This window comes from Takifugu rubripes, chromosome 7 (assembly GCF_901000725.2).
Source record: "Takifugu rubripes chromosome 7, fTakRub1.2, whole genome shotgun sequence".
Lineage (NCBI taxonomy): Eukaryota > Metazoa > Chordata > Actinopteri > Tetraodontiformes > Tetraodontidae > Takifugu > Takifugu rubripes.
The window spans coordinates 4019854-4036391 of NC_042291.1; the positions used below are offsets into that span (position 1 = coordinate 4019854).

The following is a 16538-nucleotide window of genomic DNA, read 5'->3' on the forward strand; positions in this document are numbered from 1 at the left end:
ACTACGTAGTGCACTGAATTTAAAATGATCGTTCGGACACTACGGCGCACCTAAATTGACGTGTGCATAATCATTGGTGTCACATAATAATTACGAACCGGTCGCCGGTAAAAGTGGCCAGGTCCATTTCATTATTTTAACCCATCCGAAACACACCCAAACACATTCAGAGGTCATTTTTTTGGAAATGCAATATTTTACGCTAGAATTAACTTTATATAGGAAAATTAAATAAATATTAATGTCAATAATAATAAAATTACTATTACTTATTACCTAAAATAATAAGTGTCCCTTGACATTTTCAAGCTAAGACGTGATGGCACATTCTCAAGTAATATTCCGCTGTGGTGAAAACATTATGTCTGGCTAACTATCATGTCTGGCCTTGTCAGTGACCACCGGGAGTGTCTGGATGACGACCATGAATAGAATGGTGACGACTGGAGAGACAGTTGACAGCACGGAAAGACGGCAACCGGGGCAGCAAGGGCTAGCACCCCGAACTGCAGTTCCTGTGAAGGAGCACCCAAAAGCAAGCTACAAAGAACCCTTCCGAAACATACCCCCAGGGATTCCCGAGAGAGGGGGGGGAATGAGAATCCCAATCAGACTGACCTACCGGCAACGACCCCAGCTAACGGACAATCGATAACGAGCACAGTCTGTTTCTGCGGCAAGGTGTGCAAAAACCCGACAGGTCTTAAAATCCATCAGACCAAGATGGCCTGCCTGAAGGGAGGGAAGGTAAAGCAATGCACAGGGGCAGTGGACAGCACTACAGGAAAAGTGCTCGTCACAGTTCCTGGTCAGACGGAGGAGGAGCCAGGCCTGGAGCCACCCCACAGTGTCCGGAACCTCCAAGCCTCACCAGTCCTCCCGCAGAGTGGAAAATCAGAACAACGTTGGGTTAAGTGGCCTGCCGCCAACAACAAGGAGTGGCTTCAGCTGGATGAGGACATAGACAAGATCATGGAGACAACAGGGAAGGGAAATGTGGACCACAAGCTCCAGGCCATGTGCACCTTCATAACAACCATCGGTGCAGAACGGTTTGGGGTGACAGAAAGGCCTGCGAGAAAGGAATCAGCAAGACCCAACCGGCAGGAGCACAAGATCAGTCAACTGAGGCAGGAACTGAAGACCTTGAAACGGCAGTTCAGGGCAGCAAGTGAGGAAGAGAGAAATGCCTTGTCTGAGCTCAGGCAGATCTTGAGGAGGAAGCTCAGGCGAGCTGAATGGCATAGAAGGAAAGGAAAGGAGAGGGTCAAGAAGTGCAAGGCATTCATCACCAACCCGTTCAGCTTCACCAAGCGACTACTGGGACAGAAGAAGAGCGGCAGCCTGACGTGTCCTGTAGAGGAGATTAACCACCACCTCAACATCACCTTCAGTGATCCGTTAAGGGAACAAGATCTCGGCCCATGCGAGGCACTGGTAAAGCGGCCAGAGCCTGTGGTTCAGTTCAACACCACCGAGCCCACCCTAAAAGAGGTCAAAGAAGCAGTGATGGCGGCAAGATCAAGCTCCTCCCCAGGCCCCAGTGGAGTCCCATACAGAGTCTACAAGCAGTGCCCCAAACTCCTTGTGCGACTCTGGAAGATCAGGAAGGTGATCTGGCGCAGGGGAAGAGTCACCACTCAATGGCGGTCTGCAGAAGGAGTCTGGATTCCAAAAGAGGAGGATGCAAGTAACATCGAGCAGTTCCGAATTATCTCGCTGCTATGTGTCGAAGGGAAAATCTTCTTCAAGATAGTGTTCGAACGGCTTATAGATTTCCTCTTGAAGAAGGGTTACATAGCCACCTCAGTACAGAAGGGGGGGGGGGTCCCAGGTGTTCTGGGATACCTAGAGCACACGGGTGTGGTTTCCCAACTGATCCGGGAGGCAAGGGAAAGCAGAGGCGACTTGGCAACACTCTGGCTAGACCTATCAAATGCCTATGGATCCATCCCCCATAAGCTCAACGAAACAGCACTGACAAGACACCATGTGCCAGGAACCATCACCAACCTCATTCTGGACTATTACAACAACTTCCAACTGAGGGTAACAACAGGATCATTAACATCTGCCTGGCAACGCCTAGAGAAGGGTATTATAACAGGCTGCACTATTTTGGTGCCGCTCTTCTCCTTGGCCATGAACATGATCGTTAAGTCGGCTGAGGTGGAAGGTAGAGGCCCCTTGTCAAGATCTGGCACTTGGCAGCCCCCCATAAGAGCGTTTATGGACGACCTTACAGTGATGACAACCTCTGTTCCTGGCTGCAGATGGCTACTCCAGGGGCTAGAGCGGCTCATCTCTTGGGCGAGGATGAGCTTCTAGCCGCCAAGTCCAGGTCTCTGGTCCTGAGGAAAGGCAAGGTGGCCGACCGGTTCCGCTTTGCCTTAGGAGGGACACCAATTCCAACTTTGATGGGAAAACGTGTCAAGAGCCTGGGCAAGGTCTTCAACAGCTCCTTGAGGGACTCAGACGCACTCCTGCAAGCCAAAGCAGATCATGGCTCACAGCAATAGACAAGTCGGGGCTACCAGGGAAATTCAAAACCTGGATGTACCAACACGGGGTCTTGCCAAGACTCCTTTGGCCCCTGCTTGTCTACGAGGTGCCCATGTCTACAGTGGAGATGCTGGAACAAAACATCAGCCAGTTTCTCCGCAGGTGGCTTGGGCTCCCTCGATCCCTTAGTAGCATTGCTCTGTATGGCCATTCCACCATGCTGCAGCTTCCAATCAGCGGCCTGTCAGAGGAGTTTATGGTCACACGCGCCAGGGAGCTGATGATGTACCGGGACTCCTCCGGCACGAAAGTTGCTACAGCAGGAATCCTGGTGAAAACGGGGAGGAAGTGGAAGGCACAGAAAGCCGTTGACAGAGCAGAGGCACGGCTGCAGCATAACATCCTGGAGGGTAATATGGCAGTTGGCCGGGCGGGACTTGGCAGCTTCCCCATACCCCGCTATGACAAAGCCAGAGGGAGGGAGAAGCGGAGTATGGTTCAGGATGAGATCAGAGCAGAGGTGGAGGAAGATCGGAGGGTCAAGATGGTGGCTATGTACCAACAAGGCGCCTGGACAAGGTGGGAGCACGCCGAACAGCGAAAACTCACCTCGCCAGAGCTCTGGAGACTCAAACCCCAGCACATCAAGTTCCTCATCCAGTCAGTATATGATGTTCTCCCAAGCCCAACCAATCTGCAGCGCTGGGGATTAGCAGCCACTGTGGCATGCCAGCTGTGCAAAAAGAGAGCCACCCTTGAACACATCCTCAGTTGCTGCCCGAAGGCCTTGGAGGACGGACGGTATCGCTGGCATCACGGCCAGGTGCTTAGGACTCTGGCAGACACAGTCAGTGCAGCAATCAACAACTGCAAGTACCAGAACACTCCCAAGCAGTCCATCACCTTTGTCAGAGCTGGGGAGAAGGCACAACAACAGCCAAGTTCCTTTGGAGGGCTTCTCGCCATGGCGCGGGACTGGAAACTGCAAGTCGACCTGGGAAGACAGCTCAAGTTCCCAGAGCACATCTCGGCCACTTCACTCCGCCCAGATATGGTGCTAACATCAGAGTCAACGAAGCAAGTGGTCCTGGTTGAGCTTCCTGTCCCCTGGGAAGACAGATTGGAGGAGGCCAACAAGCGCAAATATGCCAATCTGGTAATCGAGTGCCAGAACAAAGGCTGGAAAGCCCGCCGTGAACCAGTCAAGGTAGGGTGCCGGGGTTTTGCTGGCCAATCACTACCCCGCACCCTAAAACTCCTTGGAGTAAAAGGCCAGCTGTGCAGAAGAGCCATCAAAACCATCATAGAGGCTGCGGAGAAAGCCTCAAGATGGCTATGGATCCGGCGGGGGGATCCGTGGAGTAGTGGGCCACTTGGACGCAAGTCGGGAGCTGATCACCCCCGGCTGGGTCGCCCGAGCGAGGGTGTTGGATGATCAAAGACCTGAAACACTCTATGACCTCGGGTTCATCACTGATGATGCGTCCAAGTAGCACCTAGAGGTGTATTCAATAACCATTTAATAAAGCAATTTTTCATCAAGAAATGGATCCAGAGCTACTTTTCATCTTTGTAAATATTCTTTAACTGAGATCCAGTCGCCTGGTGAGGAAAAGATGATTCCGAAGAACAATTTTAAGTGAGGGGCAGTGGCGGGGGGGGGGGGCAGTGAAGGTTGATTGATTTTTTTTTTCACACATTTATGCTGTAATATTTTAAGATGATCATATTGGACCCCTACTGAAAACAATTGTAAACTACACATTGATTTCTTATTTCCCAGAAATTTCCTATATCAAACCGCACAGTGGAAATTACGTTAAAAAAATGTATCCCATCAGCCTTTACGGTGTCACGTGATACCGTAAAGGCTGATGGGATACATTTCCGAGTTAGGGTGCATTGTAGGTACAGCGATGCTCACTTCAAAATGGCGTACACACTATCGAGTGCACTATTAGGGTATAGGGAGTGGTTTCGGACACAGCATGTGACAGCAAGATGACATAAATATGTCAACAGACACATCATAGTGCCTGATAATTGTAGTGTTTGGTAGAGAGCCACTAAAAGTACGCACACAGAACCTTATCTTACAATCTTGTTCACTCTACTTTCTCCTCTGAAGTTCCCACCCTGAATGCTAACCCTTGGAACAGCATGTCAACATGTGACAACTGGCCGTAGTGTGTCTGTGCTCACCTGTCTTGTCTGTAGACACAATGTTCTTGGGGATGGTGACTCTGTCCTCTGAGCTGCGAGCCCAGTCCACCATTCCCCTCCAGCCTTTCATCGGGAAGTTGATATCTCCATGAGCTGCCACTGGCCTCTTGTGAATGCTCAAAACTGAACACAGAAAGGTGACCATTCGAAGCTTTCTTTAAATTCATTTTACACTCTTTGGATCTTCTGTCTCCTGTCTGTCCAACATGTGTAGATGGAGTTCTGCCTCTTTAGCAGGACCTAAAAAATCTTTCTGACATTCAATGACTCAGCAGTGACTCATGTTTGAAAATTGCTGTCACAAAATAGCCTTATCGTTAAGACGCGAAACTGGAATAACAGCCACGAGCACATGCATGAGGAATAAATGGATGAATGCAATACATCGATGACACTTTTGTTTGCTAAAATTTTATTCTTTCATGGAAGAATTTGTGTGACAATTAAAATAAAGAAGCTAATGTTGGGTTTAGGAGTTTTTCTCAGGTTAACTCCTGGTCTGTAACCTCCAAACTCTCTCTAGCCTTCATGAATAAGCTGCACGCTAATATTCAGCTAAACACATGCCAAACCTCACCAGTCACTTTTTTGAAACAAAGACAGTAAATAATCGGGCCCTGTCTCGAGGTCCTGGTGTCAGATGCTGCCTGTCAGCAGATAAAAAATTCATTTATGGGCAAAAACAGATTATTCAGCTTGTTCTTGAAATGCCAGTTCAACATCAAGGGTGAATCATAGTTCACTGTGAAGGCTGTGAGCTCCAGACAGCAGCATCACTCCTGCTGGAGCTCACCCATCATGTGATCTCGACACAGGCTTCTCTGTGTTGCTCTCTTTCCTAATTTGTGATCACATCTGATGTTGCCTTTAGTAATGAAGCCTTGTAAGGAAACCAGGAGGACCTTCACTCATCTGCACCACCCTCACCTAGGTTATCGGTGACTTCATACATGTCTTGGAAGGCTTTCATCCTCAAACCAATGACGTCCACAAAGTCCTCCACCAGCCGGAAGAGCTGCTTGATGTTTGGCCCAAGCTGAGAGACACGGAAGACAAAGAAGAATGAAGTGAAAAAGATGGACGAGAGCTGCAGATGTGGCCAGATTGAAACGTTGTATCATCAACCAGCAGCAACTTTTTCCTGTTGTTGCAGGAAGTGATCAGTGATCAGATATCAGCAACTTTACTCAAGCTTTTGACTCTACATCTTCAACAATGTCTGTTTGCTTGTATTTATTAAGGTACACGTACGTCTTTGTGTGTGTGTGTGTGTGGGTGTGTGTGTGTGTGTGTGTGTGTGTGTGTGTGTGTGTGTTTAGCTTAACTGATGTGGCTACACCAGATGGAGCAGTTGGGATGCTTCTGTATCATAAATCTACTGCCATTTTATGGGATGTTTGTGTCTTAATGTCTGTGGACGCTTTGACTCTAAAAAGAGGAAACAGATGTTCTGCTGCAGCTGCTAACTGGATTTTCTGAGGCTGATGTTCTTTTAGGAAGATGGAAAACATCAGCACTAACAGACGAGTTGAGCAACGTTTGCAAATATTTTAAGTGTAAATATAGGAACAGAGGACTTTAAAATGTTTGAAAATGCAGTCGGATTAAGGCTCAGGATAACGTTAGGGTTGGGGTTGGTACCTTCCAAAGGGGATCTAGGTTCAGGACAATGTCCAGGTGGGCAGAGGGAAAAGAGCCGTTCACTCCTGCCGGCCAAGATATTACATTTCTTTTTTAAAAAAAGAGTAATGAAATAGATAATACAGTATGTAAATGAAAAAAATGGAACATTAAAAAGTTATTGTTAAGAATAAGATCATTTCTTTTTTGGGGGAGATAGTAAAAAGATTAGATAAAGGTGGTGGGGGGGCAGTAGTGCAAAATTGCTAAAAAATAAGTGCCATTAAAGAGTGATGCAAATCCATCATGAAAAACAACAAACAGGAAGTGCATCAACCATCAAATCATCAAAAGGTGAGAACTGTCCCCCAGTCCCTGGGTTAATAAGGGAGGAAGATAAAAGGGGGGTGAAATTGGGTTTGGGTTGGGGTTAGGGGGGGTTAGAGTTAGAGTTTGGGGGTTTGGGTTAGGGGTTAGGGTTTTGGGACAGGGTTAGGGTTAAGGTTAGGGTTAGAGTTGTGGTTAGATGATTAGACTCTGAGCTCAGTTTGATTCCACTCATTAAAAGCATCACAAAGGCAGGCTATTGCGAGCTTCCACCTACAGCCGTTTAGATTACTGTTCAGCCCTGCTCTCCAGGTTTCTCAACAAAACTCAACCACCCAGGAGGTGATGAGGTTCGGACCCCTGTGGAACAGCGGAGAAGACAGAGAACCTCATGGTTGCAGAGACTCGATGTATTTAAAACAAGATCCAGATCCACCCTTTTCATCAGGACTTCCCTGTAAAATCATTTTTATGTCTCCTGTTCATTCCTGTACAATTTACTACTTGCTATTAATTTGGTCCCTTAGCCTATAGATTTTACATGTGCCCAGCCATGTCACACCCACGTGTATAGGACTGTGTGTTGGTGTGTGTCCTTGTGTATGTGTATGACTGAGTCTGTGCGAGGGGAGGGAAGGTCCCTTTTTTCTTGTTTTTGCTGTCTGTGAGGCACTCTGTGCCAATTCAATTTTTGAAAAGTACTGTGTAAATAAATTCTGATTTGATTTGGACCTCTTTCATTTCCACAGCCTCTAACATCAACATCGGGGACGAGCCTTCTACAACATCCTGCTCTGTTCTCATCTTTGGTTTCTAGCGAGCTGTTTAAGCCACAGTCGGTTTGTGCAGAGATGTAGACCATAAATGAGGTTTTTAGCTGGATGAAGTGCAGTAAAAGGATGAAACAAGGTGATGAGCTGAAGTGTTGCTGTTTCTCCACTGTAAAACTTTGGTGCTTGTGCATTTTTAACTTCAGCTTCTGGAGGAAAGTAGTGAAGGAAGCAAAGATGCTGATGCAGGAGATGAGCCAGATGGACGAGTGGGTGTTGACTCCATTGTTGCGGTAGTTATTTCTTTGCTTCAGCAGCTCTCTGCCGTCTCTGTGATGACACAGGTGGTTTTCTTGTCCACCTGCATCCTTGTCACACCAGCTAACTAATCAAGTCCTCCATTTCTGCTCTGCTATTATTGAGTGCTGACACAGAAAATTACAGGTGAGGTGATGTGAGAATAGAGGGGGACACCTACGAGTTGTGCTTCTTCCCATCTTTCTCTGTTTTCATCCATCAACATGTTGGAAAGTGACTGAACAAAGTTCTGGAAAAAGAAAGAAATGAGATGCATCTTCTAAAATCCTCTCAACAGCTTATCACAGAACCTATGAACATTCAGTTACTCTGAGACCAGAGTCAAGACAATGGAATAATAACAAATGAACCCAAGATTGCTTCCTATTTATTAGGAAACACTAATCATTGCTCAATGATTAGCTGCTTTTATGGTGGTTGAAACCCTCTCACTCACTCTCATGTCTGCACTGCTGGGACTGTAGTACGCCCTCCTGAAAATCTCTGTCATGTTCTTTAGGACATCTAAAATGGCCAGCAGGTCACCACTGTAACTGGTCCCATCACTGGATGTCACCTTCAGCTTGGTCATCACCTCTGACACTCCATCTCCCACAAGACCACGCTGTGCCTTAGACAAGTGCTCCCGTGTCTGAAAGAGGAAGTGACATCAGTGATACATCACAGAGAAAAACTGAACAATGTGTGACTCAGGGTGACAGAAGGGTATCTCACCAAGGTTTGTATACTTCGATAGTCATTGGAAACGCACTTCATGTAGGTGGGGTTCTCCCAGTAGGCAATGCCTTCCTCATCGAGGGCACAGCGGCGCAGGATGAGCCCTGCCAGAAGAGCGATAAGATAAAAAGATGGTTTTTACCTGTAAAGCCTAGTGGATGTTAGAGCCTGCAGGATGGAGGTGCAGCTCACCCATAGCATTGGGAGGGCAGCGGACAGCTGCTGTTTCCCCAGCTGGAGTGATCTTCCACACAACATTGGAGAAGTTGTCCTCTCCACAAATTTCATGAGGTTCTGCTCACAAACATGCAGCAAATAAGGTAACGCCAACAAGTCCCAGCTAACATGTGCAGCTTCGCCCCATCCACTCACCTGGGCACCTCTTCTCGCTGCAGGACCGGACCTCTTCTCGTTCTCCAGGACACGACTGACCTCCAAAGAAAGGTCCGTAACAAACCCTGTTCCTCTGCTGGGTCCCGCCCCCACAGGTCTTTGAGCAGCTCGACCACAACGACCACGGCTGCCACTTTCCGTTCACTGAACACAAATGTGTGTAAGTGCACGATGGAACTGCACATGGGTGGGTTTCACTGCAGCATTTGTTCGGGTCATTTACGGGTAATTTGTAGCGTTGTGATGCTAACGAAGCCTGGCAGCCAGCCGAATACTCATTTATTTCAAACACCACCTTAAGCTGAACCCACAAACCAACATTACAATTAAGGACCGTTGCTGCCAGGTCAGCTGGATGAGAACGAGAGACTCAGCTGTTGATCAAATCATCCAAAATGAGAAAAAGTGTCAGATATTTTTAACTTCAGTGCATATTTTTCACTGCCTGGATGGATTTCCATTCATATTCAAGGAAGTATTAAGTATTAGAATATGCCGTCTGAGTTAATAAAGTATTAAAAAGACGTGTGACATGACACACGATAGTTGTGCATGAGACACATTCATCTGATTAAGTCTTTAACATCACGAAGCAGCTATGAACCTGAAGATGCAACACAGCTGTACAGAAACCCGTTCTCTCACTGTCCAGCTCTACACTCATGTGTCAGAATCACCTGGACACTCTCCAAGGAAGCAGTGGACAGTCTCTAACCACTCCCCTCTGCACTCGGAGCCCCCATATGAAGGGCCGTTACACTCCCTGGTTCTCTGCATGGTCCCGTTAGCACAGGAGGCCGAACACAAGCTCCAGCTGGACCACTCGTTCCACACACCATCCACTAATGTTGGTCAACAGACAGACAGACAGACAGACAGAAAAAACAAGAGTCAGCGCATGTGTGAGTTCTTGGTGAACGGGTAAAGCATGCATGTGTGTGCACCTGAGGGGCTGTGCACCATTTTTTCCATACCTGGACACACTGCTATATTGCAGAATTTTGTCTGTTTCTCTGGGCCAACGCACGGTTCCCCTCCAAACTGGGGGGGTGTGCAGGTTCGAGTCCGCGACCTAAAACCTCGGCCACACGTTGATGAACACAAACTCCACGGTGACCACTCGTCCCATGCGCCGTTCACTGGAATCAGAGGAGCTGATATATGACTTAAAAATAAGCAGACATAAACAGACACAAGTTCTTTCTGAAGAAGTTTTATCTTTTCTGATCATATTTCCCTGAAAGTCCACATAGGAAGGTCCGGGACCATCTCCCGAGGATACGGATGGGATGACACTGGCTGCTACTGGCAATTTAAACACCTGTACAGCAGCGTAATCGGCACATGAACCCATGGAAGTGCTGGAGGAAGGAAGTTGCAGGGTGTGGGATGGGCCAGGTTAGGGTTCAGGACAGCGCTGGGCTAAGAGCGGAATGGGGGCAGTAGAGGACAGGGTGGGAGGCTTACCTGGACAAACGGCAGAGTTGTTGCAGGGCCTCTGCTCGCGCAGCGGCCCACTACACTGGGTGCTGTAGGAGGAGGACACACAGAAACGAGTACGACTCTGCCAGCCCTCCCCACATGTGGCAGAACACACACTCCACGCTGACCACTCCTCACCTGACGTTGAGTCTAATGGGGGGTGGGGTTGAGGATAGAGGGAGACAGAGGAGGACAAGGAAAGGGCCAAAACTAATTAACATGCAGGACGCAGCCAAAACAGGAAGGGTGCTGGTTGACGGTCATTTTTGGGGCCGTATCCTTCATAGGCGTAATCTCTGAATGAGGTCGCTCCAAAGAGTCCTTCAAATCTGGATGACACTCAGAATTCCATCTTACTAGACAAAAGAGCTGAGAGAAGGAACATATCCTCTCTCATCCAAGGTCATTTATGGATGGAAGCGGCCACCAAAACAACTCCCAGCCTGCCCTACTAGCCATTCTTGCGGGGGCTCTGATGTTGCCAATGAAGATATCTCATTCCCAAGTTTATCAAAACCAGCTTGGAAAAAGTCTTGGAATCAAGGACATGGTAAGGCTGGTCTAAAGTGATACTTCACACAGAATTCCTAGGAGTGATTTAAAGGCATTATCACACATTACGGATCATATTTTCAACCTTGCTGCAACTTTTTCACTTTGTGGCCAGGTAGCGAATGTAAGTGTCTGTTTGGAAGAATTCCTCCTTCAGCTCCCATCTGTTTTTCACTCTTGAGCCTAATTCCAATGTCACCCATTTACCTTTGCTGTGTTCTTAAGTGGAGTATCACTTTAGTGAGTGTGGGGGCTTGACAGACTGGCCTCGTCATCAGGAGAGTACCTCAGGCTCCCTCTGGGATCATGTGGAAATGAATCCAGTGATGGCTCATTTTGCTAAACGTGTGCACTGTAAATGTCCTACATGTGCAGTGGACACCCAAGCTGCTGCAGTGACTGATGCATGGGATCCCTCTGCGTCCCGTTGTCTTACCTGTCTGAGGACTCTGCTGTCCACTGCGGGGCTTGTCTACATCATCACGCTTGCGGCTGTCCACCGAGCGAAGCGATTGGCTGCGAGAGAGGTGGCGGCCTTTGCCTAAAGTGGGGCAAGGCCGGAGGGGGAGGAAGGGTGGGGGTTAGCAACCTGAGGTCTGTCATTGATGTTATAAATTTAGGGCACAACTGCGACGTGATTGGTCACCCAGATACGCATCAGCCAAACTTGGGACTTTTGTGTGAATGCTGCTGTGCTGTGAATGTGTGCAGTGCTCATTTGATGGTGGCCAAAGATGCTCTCTGATGGGGAGTAACGAGGAACAACGTCATGTTAAAGCTCTTCCAACAAAATCAATAAGACACATTATTACTGTTCTCTTCCAATGTTGTTGCTGCAGTTGGTGACACATAAAAATTCTTTAATGCTCAAAGAACTCTAAACATTTGAAAGCATTCTCAACCTACAGATGTTGCCATTTTTCTCAGTTTAATGAGGATGATAACATAAAAATAATGTATTAATGTCAACAAAAAGAAAATGAGGAGATAAAGGCTAATGCTTGTCTAATGCTTACTTGTCTAGTGGTACATTGATATTTCAAAAATGTCACAATGTGCTTCTTTTGGTGGCAATTTTCTATTCACAGTCATCATAAAGTGACTCATATGAAGATGAGAGACCTGTGGGATGAACACAACATTTATTTTTCATCATGTAGTATTCCAACCACAGTTCCATTGATTCACTCTTTATCCCATTTTGAGACACGTTTATGTAATAAAAAGTGAGTATTCTTTATCGAACCTTTCTCTGGCAGTGCGCTGCAGTTGAATGGGAGACCCTGGGCCCACTGCTCCTGTACTGCTGGACCCACAACATTACCCAGAATGCATTTCAGTGTAAAGAACAATTGGGATAACTATTTTATCTAATTTTATCAAAACCAAGTTGTCTCAAGTAGTTTTACACTGAACTTTCAATGACCATTGAATATAATTTAAAGTGGGGTGTCTTGTTCCAACAAGGCAGTTCCAAATGGGGGAGGACCAGTCGAACCCTCCTGCTGATCCCACAATTCAAATCTGTTGCTGTGTGCTGCTGAAATGATGAAATGTTTCAAACTGCGATAAAGTCTAACTACTCCAATAAAATAAAAGTATAACATCAACACCAAAACATCAATTTGGTTGACGTGGTTGACATCCCACTCATATTTACACATGAGGCCACTCAGAAACATATGGACTACTGGACTTTGAGACCAGTCATGATTGGAAGATGAAAAACTCACCTGTGCACGGCTGTGAGTTGCAGGGAGAATGAAAAACTCACCTGTGCACGGCTGTGAGTTGCAGGGTCGGCCCTCCTCCACCACTCCCTCACACAGGGACGACTCCTCTGGAGGCACCCGACAGGTCCGGCTGCGGGTCTGGATTCCACCTCCACACTGGCTGCTGCACTGTGCCCACTGACCCCACAAACTCCAGCCACCTGGACACACACACACACACACACTGGCTGGTCACTGTGTGCTGAGAACGAGAGGGCTCTGTCACTCAGGTTAAACACTGTTGCCTAAAATATTAGCATTTTTCTGAAAATGGCTAATTTGAGTGAAGGATGAATGAATAACTGTGAATAAATCTTTTATAAACCAGAAGTTTTAGCATTTGAAAAGTTGTCAGTCCTCAGAGTGTCAGAAGTAAAACTACTGTGATCACATAATGTGTTCATGTCACCTTTGCACCAAAGAAATGAAGAACGTGTTCTGCAGAACTTTTGGAGAGGCAGACACCGTCCTGAAGGGCCATCAATCAAGATCCAGATAACTAAACCCAGCTGTGCACAGCCCCAGTCATGTAGCGTGGTCCCAGGAAGGCAGCCATCAAACCAGATACATGCTAGCGTGAGTACACATGCTGCCACTGAACACCAAAGATGATCTGAAGGGAGCTGTTTGTTCTGCTTTAAAACACAGGCGTGATGAAGCCACTGTCACCATTAAATTCCCACTTTGGCCATACTGATTTAATGCGCTCCATTAAGATGTGTGATGATATGAGGAGGAGTGTGTAAGCTCGCTCTCCCTCCATTCCTCTTGCTGTGTTCTGCTCGGTCATGAATGTTTAATGGGACAGACAGATGCCTTTTAGCCCCACAGGCTACGACAAATATGTATTAATCTGCATGAATAGAACATGAAGATGGCCGACATCCACACACACCTTTTAATTACTCCCCCGTCAATTTCCTCTGGGCTAAGGGACTGAATGGTCTGTGTGTGTGCGTGTGTGTGTGTGTGTGTGTGTGTGTGTGTGTGTGTGTGTGTGTGTGTGTGTGTGTGTGAATTTATCAGCACTCTCAGGTCTTTCCCTGGAACCCTGAGAACTTTATCCACAGTAACTCACAGCAGCACCAACCGCTCAGGTTCATGTTGGAGTTGAGAACAATAAGATATGATAACAATGTAACAAGAGAATTGGATGCTTCTATGGTTTGGGGCCTGTCTGCCCCTCCTGTCTGTCTGTCTGCCCCTCCTGTCTGTCTGTCTGCCCCTCCTGCCTGTCTGTCTGTCCATCTGTCTGTCCACCCATCCATTCATCCATTATCCATCCATCCACCCACCCCTCTATATATCCACCCACCCACCCATCCATCCACCCCTCCATCCATCCATCCATACATTCAGAAGAATACTGGCTGGAGAAGGTTGTTTCCACACAGACTAACCAGGACTCTGTGACCACCCTCGTTTCTGCTCTAGTTCCCTGCGATGACACCAGAGATCTGTGGTTGCCTGTTGGCTCTGTTACTGTTGGTGTTGTGGTGGGGTTGGTTTAGGGTCAACCAGGCTGCAGGATCAAAGTGTAGAAGGCCGAGTTAAGGCAGAGTGTTAAAAGGCCTTTGGGGACCCTGCTCTTTAATTCTCACAGTTTCATCAGCCAGATGAAAAAGTGAGACCAAATCACTCAGATACAGGAATGATCCATCCCCCTTTTCTTTCAATCAAGAAAACTAAACAGAAGTGCCAGAAAGAGGAGAGCAGGGTCAGAGAGACTCCTGACTCTTGTCTGTGTTTCTGTTGACTCTTCTGAGCCGGTGACAGATGTTTCCCCCCCCCTGTAACCCATGGCGATGAACCCAACAGCTTTTTCTGTTTCATTTGTGGGAGGGTGTGAGGGACAAACACCATAACCTTCAGCTGCTCTCCTTAATCATTGGATTTTGACGAAGTGCACTTTAAGAATATTCAGGAAGATTAACGGCAGTTTAAAGCAAAGGACACAAGCTCCTTCTGTCAAACGAAGACACTAGTGAGGCTGTGGGGGGGTGGGGGTGGGGCGCTACTTACCACTGATAAGATTCATCACTCTGCTGGGGAAGAAAATACGATACAATACCTGGACGATGAATTTGTATTTTCTTTTCTTGCTCAATCATCAGTCTTGCAGGGAAGAATAATCCCCCCCCCCCCGCCCAGAAGGGCATTTTCTACTGTTGTAATATTTCAGGGGGTGGGGTCTTCCTTTACAAATCACCTTCGCAAGCCTCCAATTCATTCTTCCCCTCCAAATCCCCCCCGACCTTCAGCCACCTCTAAAACAGACATACCGGTACTCTCCTTTTCACTCTGTGTGTATGTGTGTGTGTGTGATAAACCTCAGTGAAAGTCACACACACACACACACACACACACACACACACACACACACACACACACACACACACATACAAACACACATGCAAGTTTGGGGTTACAACAGATCTACTGTGTGTGAGCGTGCAGACAGGAAATGTGATTTTGGAAGTGTGACAATCAGCAGGTGGGGGAGGGGGGATGTGATCTTGGCAGAAAACAGATGAAGGTAGGAAAACAGGAGATGCACGAAGAAGCCAACATCAGTGGAGGATCAGGTGAGTGCAGACACCCAGAGGACAGAAGCAGTCAACTGCACTGTGGGGGGTGGGGTTCCTCTGTACATCTGTGTCTGTAAACTGAGGCTAAAGCTTTAGGCTTGTGTCATTGGGGGGGTAAAGCTATACAAGGGAGTGGAGAAGCTCCATGGAGAAGCTCAGAGGAGGTGAAAACTGATATTCATTCGTCATGTCTCCGCTGGTCAGTATGTTGACACTATTGTTCCTTTGTCAATTTTCATCAAGAGTCTTCCAACCAGACCAGGAAAAGCTTGTTCAAGATTTCAAATATGGTAAACCCTTGTTCAGCCTACAAAAGTCCAAAAGAAATGAGCATGTCCCCTGGAGCCAGAGACTGCTGGATGCAGCTGCTTTCCATGCTACGAGACAAGAAGATGCAGGAAAGAAAAACAGTCTGAGAGTGTTTGTTAGGGTCCAGGATTCTGGGTTGTTTTTTCCTGCAGGGGGCGTGGTAGAGCTATGCTCCTGCCACAGGTTGACGCACCTGCAGGCTATCAGCAATAGCCGACTATTTAAGGACTGGACTTCTGCCTACCAGTGACGGAGTATTTTGGTGTTTTTGGTGACCTTGGTGTGTTGGTACTTTCTAGTGTATTTTGTATCTTGTGTATGGTACGTGTTCCCTGCTCGTTTGGAGTGTCCAAGTTTTGAACTTGTGCTTCCCAGCAGTCCAGGACTGCCGTTTTTGTGTTTGTGGAATTAAATCTGGTTTTGGACTTTTCATCACTGCGTTCTTGCCTGCTTTTGGGTCCTGTTAAAACCCAGACCCTAACAGTGTTCCAAGTACAAATGATTGAAGGCATTGAGGATGATATAATTAACATCTGCAGCATTGTAGCTTTTCATCTCAGACACAGTTGGAAAAAAAGTTTGAACAATAATGAACTCATAACAGAAATTAGGTGTTTCTATTATCAGTGTTGCAGCCTTTTTGTCCAGGGGTGGGGGAGGGGCTTCACAGGCGATCTCCAACAGCTGAAGGACAATGGACTGATGCTCGGCTCCATCTTCAACCTTGATGAAGATCAAACTAAATTGAGTATCATAACGTGAAACAACAAAGTGTCCAGTCCAGCGATGTTAGCAGGGATCAATCATCTGGCTGAAGATGCAGCACAGGTGACCTGGATGTCACCTCAGCCTCTGGCTCCTCACTTCTGCTGTAGGTGAAATGCATGTCGGAACTGTCTGATGACATCACAGGTTCACCCTGCCAGAGGGGCATTTCTGAGTTTTATTCGAGCAAACGTTTGGCT

General features: G+C 47.2%; 1 protein-coding gene across 8 annotated transcripts in view; it reads right to left on the minus strand.

Annotated features, from left to right (window-relative positions):
* The window catches only part of adgrb1a (adhesion G protein-coupled receptor B1a), a 67069-nt gene that overhangs the window by 24245 nt on the left and 26286 nt on the right, over window positions 1-16538 (minus strand). For 3 of the 8 annotated variants that reach the window (XM_029839101.1, XM_029839103.1, XM_029839097.1), the window contains exons 3-15: window positions 12679-12837; window positions 12151-12210; window positions 11341-11445; window positions 10338-10502; window positions 9845-10009; window positions 9548-9712; window positions 8850-9014; window positions 8670-8771; window positions 8475-8581; window positions 8197-8391; window positions 7921-7989; window positions 5653-5761; window positions 4705-4848 (exon numbers count right to left, since the gene is read on the minus strand). In XM_029839101.1, coding sequence (XP_029694961.1) covers window positions 4705-4848; window positions 5653-5761; window positions 7921-7989; window positions 8197-8391; window positions 8475-8581; window positions 8670-8771; window positions 8850-9014; window positions 9548-9712; window positions 9845-10009; window positions 10338-10502; window positions 11341-11445; window positions 12151-12210; window positions 12679-12837 — 1710 coding nt within the window. The remainder of the gene's footprint in view (window positions 1-4704; window positions 4849-5652; window positions 5762-7920; window positions 7990-8196; window positions 8392-8474; window positions 8582-8669; window positions 8772-8849; window positions 9015-9547; window positions 9713-9844; window positions 10010-10337; window positions 10503-11340; window positions 11446-12150; window positions 12211-12678; window positions 12838-16538) is intronic. The other 5 variants (XM_029839105.1, XM_029839099.1, XM_029839098.1 and 2 more) reach the window with 4 other exon arrangements.